The sequence below is a fragment of the Apis dorsata genome, unplaced genomic scaffold (genome assembly GCF_000469605.1).
Source record: "Apis dorsata unplaced genomic scaffold, Apis dorsata 1.3 scaffold_331, whole genome shotgun sequence".
In the NCBI taxonomy this organism is placed as follows: domain Eukaryota; kingdom Metazoa; phylum Arthropoda; class Insecta; order Hymenoptera; family Apidae; genus Apis; species Apis dorsata.
The window spans coordinates 154192-161459 of record NW_006263599.1 but is presented as its reverse complement, the minus strand read 5'-3'; the positions used below and the strand labels follow the sequence as shown (position 1 = coordinate 161459).

At 37.7% G+C, this 7268-nt stretch overlaps 2 protein-coding genes across 3 annotated transcripts in view; both read left to right on the top strand.

Moving 5' to 3' along the window:
• Positions 1-192: 192 nt before the first annotated feature.
• Positions 193-4007, top strand: LOC102674790 (116 kDa U5 small nuclear ribonucleoprotein component). The gene is made up of 8 exons (XM_006617885.2): positions 193-261; positions 528-796; positions 872-1143; positions 1221-1909; positions 1989-2218; positions 2290-3008; positions 3068-3348; positions 3427-4007. The coding sequence occupies exons 2-8, from the start codon at positions 551-553 to the stop codon at positions 3930-3932; spliced, it is 2943 nt and encodes a 980-aa protein (XP_006617948.1). The 5' UTR covers positions 193-261; positions 528-550; the 3' UTR covers positions 3933-4007.
• A 1907-nt stretch (positions 4008-5914) lies between these two features.
• Positions 5915-7268, top strand: part of LOC102673426 (polycomb group protein Psc-like) — a 7700-nt gene continuing 6346 nt past the window's right edge. The window contains exon 1 of one of the 2 annotated variants that reach the window (XM_031511576.1): positions 5915-6175. The gene's annotated coding sequence lies outside the window, so the exon portion shown is untranslated. Of the gene's footprint in view, positions 6176-6733; positions 6870-7268 lie in introns of those variants that run through there. The other variant, XM_031511573.1, reaches the window with a different exon arrangement.

Sequence of the window (7268 nt, the reverse complement as noted above, 5' to 3'; positions counted from 1 at the left end):
TATATTTTCTTGCATTCTACTTCATTCTATAGCTTAAATGTATATATATATATATATGTATATATATATTTAATATATATATATAAAATATAAATAATACACGTGTAATTTATGTAAAGTAATTAATAAACTTTTGTATCTATATCATTAAATTAATAATTAAAACTTTTTATATAAATTCACATGTATTTTATTTCATGACAATAATTTCAACATTCATTAAACGTTTTCGTATTAATTAATTAAATAATATTGATTTTTGTAAGTATAAATAATAATATTTATCATTTCTAAGCATTTATAACAACAAATTAAATTCAATATACTTCATTGATGATTTTTGTCTTTTTAAATTTTTATATTTCGATCGCTTATTAATTTGGAGGTTATGGTCATAACCTTAATTGCATGTAAACAACCATAAATAATCTTCATTTTTTTAATAAAAAATAAGACAAAATATAAATACTATAGAAAATATAAATAATAGAAATTAACTAAAGTTAGTTGTTATATATTTTTTATAGTCATAAACTAAAAAGATATTACTATGGATGCTGATTTATATGATGAATTTGGAAATTATATTGGTCCTGATTTGGCTTCTGATAGTGAAGATGAAAATGAATATGGAAATGCTGGAGATGAAGCAGAAGATAGAGAACGATCAGATGAAGAAATGGAAGAAGACAAAGATGAAACTAGAGAGCAATCAGATCAAGGCAACTCTATGGCAGTTGTACTACACGAAGATAAAAGATATTATCCAAGTGCTTTAGAAGTTTATGGGCCAGAGGTAAATTTAATAATTGTATTTTTATTATTAGCCTCAACATTAATACATATTTAATATATTATTAATATGTTATAGGTAGAAACATTGGTACAAGAAGAAGATGCACAACCATTAGATAAACCATTAATAGCACCAACAAGAAAACCAAAGTTTCAAATAAAACAACAACAACTTCCAGAAACAACATATAGCATAGAATTTTTAGCAGATATGATGGATGCACCTCATCTCATACGTAATGTTGTTTTGCTTGGTCATCTACATCATGGCAAAACTACTTTAGTTGATTGTCTAGTGAGACAGACTCATCCCTATCTACACAGTGTTACAGATGAAAAACCTTTAAGGTACAATAAATGTATATGAATAATTGCAATTAATATTTATAATTAGAAAATATATATATATATTTATATTTTTTTAGATATACAGATACATTATTCACGGAACAACAGCGAGGAGTATCAACAAAAGCAACACCTGTAACTTTATTGCTGCAAGATGTGAAATCAAAATCTTATCTTTTAAATATATTCGATACTCCTGGTCACGTAAATTTTTCTGATGAGGCAACAGCAGCAATACGTTTATCCGATGGTGCGATATTGATCGTCGATGCTGCTGAAGGGGTTATGTTAAACACAGAACGTTTATTAAAACACGCGCTTCAGGAAAAACTTGCGTTAACAGTTTGCATAAATAAGATAGATCGACTTATTCTAGAATTAAAATTACCTCCATTAGACGCGTATTATAAATTAAGACACATCATCGAAGAAATTAATGGTCTCATAGCGCTATATTCGGATTCTGAAAATCCATCTTTTGTATCTCCTGCAATCGGAAATGTATGCTTCGCGAGTTCAGAGTACAATGTTTGTTTCACTCTGAAATCATTTGCAGCACTTTATGCTAGAACTCATCCCACTCTTAATGCTAATGAATTTGCGAAGCGGTTATGGGGAGATATATATTTTAATTCGAAAACGCGAAAATTTACAAAAAAACCACCGCATAATACCGCACAACGCAGTTTTATCGAATTTATTCTTGAACCATTATATAAAATTTTCGCCCAGGTTGTTGGCGATGTTGATACAACTTTACCTGATGGTTAGTTATAAAGAAATTTTTATAGGTTAGGTTATTGAGTTTTTCGTATCGTAACATAATTTCTAATTTAATTTCACAGTACTAGATGAATTAGGAATAAGATTAACATCGGAAGAAATGAAAATGAATATTAGGCCTCTCTTGAGGTTGGTATGCACACGGTTTTTAGGAGATATGTGCGGATTGGTCGATATGTGTGTAGCCCACGTTCCCAGTCCTCAATCACATGCACCGGTTAAAGTTCAACACGTATACACAGGCCCTATGGATTCACCTCTCGCGCAGAATATGATTAATTGCGATCCTAATGTTAGTATATACGAAATATTTGTATGTACGTCTCTTCCAGATAGAATCTAACACAAAAATGATATTTACAGGGAAGATTAATGATTCATAGTACAAAAATGTATCCTACCGAAGATTGTACATTATTTGTTGTCCTTGGAAGAGTAATGTCAGGTACACTCGAGGCGGGACAACGCGTTCGCGTATTAGGCGAAGCATATTCGCGTACTGATGAAGAAGATTCTCGAGTTCTGACCGTGGGAAGATTGTGGATTAGCGAGGCACGCTATTCAATAGAATTAAACAGAGTTCCCGCAGGCAATTGGGTTCTTATCGAGGGTATAGACAGGCCAATCGTAAAAACAAGCACGATTACTGATCTCACAAATTCAGACGATTTACATATTTTCCGCCCGCTAAAATTCAATACACAGAGCGTAATTAAAATTGCGGTCGAACCTGTCAATCCATCAGAATTGCCAAAAATGTTAGATGGTCTCAGAAAAGTGAATAAAAGTTATCCTTTGTTGGGTACCAGAGTCGAAGAAAGCGGCGAACACGTCGTCTTAGGCACTGGTGAATTATATTTAGATTGCGCAATGCACGACTTGCGACGTATGTATTCGGAGATCGATATAAAAGTCGCAGATCCTGTTGTTGCTTTCGCTGAGACAGTGGTAGAAACGAGTTCTCTTAAGTGTTTCGCTGAAACACCTAATAAACGGAATAAATTGACGATGATAGCCGAACCACTCGAGAGAGGCCTTGCGGAGGATATCGAGGCGGAGCATGTTAAAATCACATGGAACAAGTAAGTGTAAAAAATTTATATCTCATAATTTACGAAACAAAATGTGTCTATTCTTACAGAAAACGATTAGGAGAATTCTTTCAAACGAAATATGATTGGGATTTGCTAGCTGCGCGAAGCATATGGGCATTCGGTCCAGACGCTACGGGTCCTAATATTTTAGTTGATGATACTTTGCCATCGGAAGTAGACAAAACGTTATTGAATAGTGCTCGTGATGCTATTATTCAAGGTTTTCAGTGGGGAACTCGAGAAGGTCCTCTCTGCGAGGAACCAATTCGAAACGTGAAGTTTAAAATTTTGGATGCCGTAATTGCCCAAGAACCTCTTCATCGAGGAGGTATCTAAATATTATTGTTTTTCTTTCTTTCTTTCTTTCTTTTATTTTACGAACAAAATTAATTTTTTCTTTTTACAGGTGGTCAAATAATTCCAACCGCCAGAAGAGTAGCGTACTCTGCTTTCCTCATGGCAACGCCCAGGTTGATGGAGCCATATTTATTCGTCGAAGTTCAAGCGCCTGCGGATTGCGTATCGGCAGTTTATACTGTACTGGCTAAGAGAAGAGGTCACGTGACCCAAGACGCTCCTGTTCCTGGAAGTCCCTTATATACTATCAAAGCCTTCATTCCAGCAATCGATAGTTTCGGATTCGAGACCGATTTACGAACTCACACGCAAGGCCAGGCATTCTGCCTGTCTGTATTTCATCATTGGCAAATCGTACCTGGCGATCCATTAGACAAAAGTATTACGATTCGACCACTCGAGCCACAACCAGCTACACATTTAGCTAGAGAATTTATGTTGAAGACAAGAAGACGGAAAGGACTTTCCGAAGATGTATCTATCAATAAATTCTTCGATGATCCTATGTTACTTGAATTAGCCAGACAAGACGTTCTATTGAATTATCCATTATAAACTATTTCCAAATAATTTCAACTTTAATATAAGAATGTATCCATATCCAATAAATAATTAATTTTATATAATAATCTGTCTATTGTGTTTATTTATGCCTATCTTCTATTTCTATTTCCCTTGCTCCTCTTTATATCCATAAAAAAGTATCTTATAGATGAAAAGAAATCTAATTATATTTTTTACTTATATTTGAAAGCGTTTCTTGATATTTATCAATATGCGGCATATATACGAAACGATAAAAAGAAGAAATGTTAATCCTATAATTACATGGTTATAAATAAAAAATGTTACTAAAGAATGTGGAATATATTGCGAAAATATATTGCGTATTCGAAAGTAGATTGCAATGTACGATAAAAAATCGATGTCTACATCAATTCTATGTATAAAGTAAAATCATCAAATATTAAACAATATTATATTATATCTATAATAAAACTTATATTTTTTTTATTACTCTAATAAAACAGATTCGGAAAATCAATATAACTATTTAATATTAAAGATACTCTTAACAGAAAATAACAGACATTCCTAGGCGTTGCTATTAAAATACTCGAGTATTCGATTTATTCTATTGGATTTAACATAAAATTAATCATTTGATATGAATTGAATAATATAAATATCATAAATCATAAGATAAAAAAAGAATAGAAAATCTGAAATGTTTAGCATACGTCGAAGATGGAAATTCGAGATGGAAATGTAAGTATTGGTCGCGCAGCGCGCGCAGATAGCAGGCGGAGTCGCAACTGCGCATAGTCGAATGGGAGGTTAAAGTGGTCGGAGCTTGGCGCCATTTTACCTACTATGGCCATGCCCATTCATCCGCCCATCAGCGTCGATCGACCAAGAGAGTTGTACTGCCTTGATGGACGCAAAACCGGGTTCGTTCAGCGACTGTCTCTTTTCAAGGCGATGTCGCTGAAGCAGACTACCGCGTCGCCGCCGATCGATCAGTCGACTTCACGTACTTCTCTCTCTCTTTTCCCTCTCTGAAATCCATGCTACTATATATGCACAATCATGTTTTTTTGACGCTTGATTTTTGTGATGAGGCCGAATCTTCAAATGAAAGTTTCTAGGCCTTATTCCAAAGAAATGAAGCCATTTTTAACCGATTAATGATCTATTATATGGCGCTACAACGTTTTATAATTATATCATAATATAAAGTGAATAACTTGAAATTGTAAAACTTTTTTACAGCGTTTTACGAAGAATAAAATTGATAACAGGATCTATCAGTATTAAAAGATATAACACGAATTTAAACATTCGTGTCAAAAAACGCGTTAAATAACTAACATAAACAATTGAAATACACAAGTATACAATTGAAAATACGCAAAAAATGCGTGACACGGATTATTTACAATAACGTGTGATGTGCTAACGACGACACTGTTGGTGCGCAAGATATTTCTCGAATACGGTTCGGTGGCTTTCGTAGCGCGTTATCGGTAGACGGTGTGCTTGTATGCGTAACTATCGTCGTAACTAGAATAACGCCTTTACGATCGTGCAGCCACGTTTGCCTTGTTTGCCAACCATGAGTGCCTCGTTTCTTTGACATACAGATCGAAGTTACGAAACTAGAGGTCTTGATGAATCGTTAATGGAATACGTTTAATAAGCAACTTCGATGTCTCATATTTATTAGCACGCAGTGCCAGCGTTATATGCTTGCGTATTTATCGTGTGTATTCGTCGATATATCAACTATTATCATAATACGAGACAGATTGCTGTTCATAATAGTTCGAAACCAGTATTTTATGCTCGATGCGCCGTGACTGCATTCAACGCATCTAATAATTAGAGCAACGTGGAAAGGGATTGTATTCGGTCCAACGAATTCCACGTACTGATTAACTATGCATAATTTGACGGTCTTTCTTTGGAATTTGAAAATATAAATAATATTTAAATATTAAATATTTTAACCTAACCTTGGACCAATCGTCTATTCTTATTTCGAAGCAGGTAAAGAAAGAGATTTATTTTCGTAAAGATTAGGTAAATACATGGAACGAAAAAGAAAGGAAAGTACTGGAAAAAGAACCGTTGCTTTCTCGCGTCGGTGAATAAAGGTGAAACGATCCACGGTCGATCTGACTTCGAATCGATTAGTTCTTTTTTTACTAGCATACACCGTCGATCGATAAGGAACGAAATCGATCCATTTCAATGATTCGATCAATGATAAATTTAACGATCAAAGAATACAAAAGGTAAAAAAGTATAGTAGAAATAGGAGAGAGGATTGGGCAAGAAGAGGAAAGGTCGTAATCGCGGAAGAGGACGAGGTCGGAACAGGAAACCGGCTGGTTCGTCGACGCTCGCCGACGCTCGGCGTCGCTCGTGCGGCTCCGTCGTAACGAGGCGGGGTTTAGGCGGGGTCGATACGAACAGAGCCCGTGTCTTCCCATCGTTTCCGTGCAGCGTCGTTCTAATCGCACCGTATCGAAAAGTGGCAGCGACTACCGCCGCAGTTCGGCGCCACCGCTGCACACACTTGCTCTCTTGTTGGCCTCCCCCGCCACCGCCACCGCCGCCGCCACCACCACCTCCATCATCGCCACCGCCCCCGCCGCCGCCGGCACCATCACCACCACCACCACCACCAGATCCCCGATATCATCGTGCATCGTCGCACTCATTCGAGAGTCGGCCGAGTGCACCGAATCGAGTCGTGGCCAGAGAGAGCGGTTACGTTACGTCGAGGCGCGCGACGAGACCCCGCGAGTCCTCTACGGGGAGGGGGTAGCGCGGAGGGGAAGATTGAGCGAGAGACTTCGAGGGGGGAGTGTGAGAGCAAGAGAAGGAAGGAGTGATACAGGCAAGAGCGCGCGCGCGCGCCTGTCGACCCACCGGTCGATCGACAACCACGTCGTCGACGGGACAATCACGACGACGACGACAACGGTGAGGAAAATCACGGTGCACGAGGATAATAAAGACGAGATCGAGTTACTCCTCTCGATTAGAGCGAGAAGGACGAGAACGTAAGAAGAACGACCAAGGAAAGGAGAAAAACTTGGTAAAGGAGGAAGGGGAAAGAGACGGACGGAGAAAAGAGAGAGTGTGTGTGTGTGTGGAAGAGCGAAAGAGAGGCAAGTATCGTGAGGAAGGAAGGAAGGAAGGAAAGAAGGAAGGGAAAGGAAAGAGAGAAAATCGGGTCGAAATCGTCGGACATGTGCGCGGCGCTGTGCTCGCAAGCAGCAGGGACGTGATGGTACGTAGCTCGCAGCGTGCAAGTTATCAGGATTGCTCGCGGTCACGGGTTCGTGACGACCATGGTGAGGAGTGCGACGGCGTGAGCGA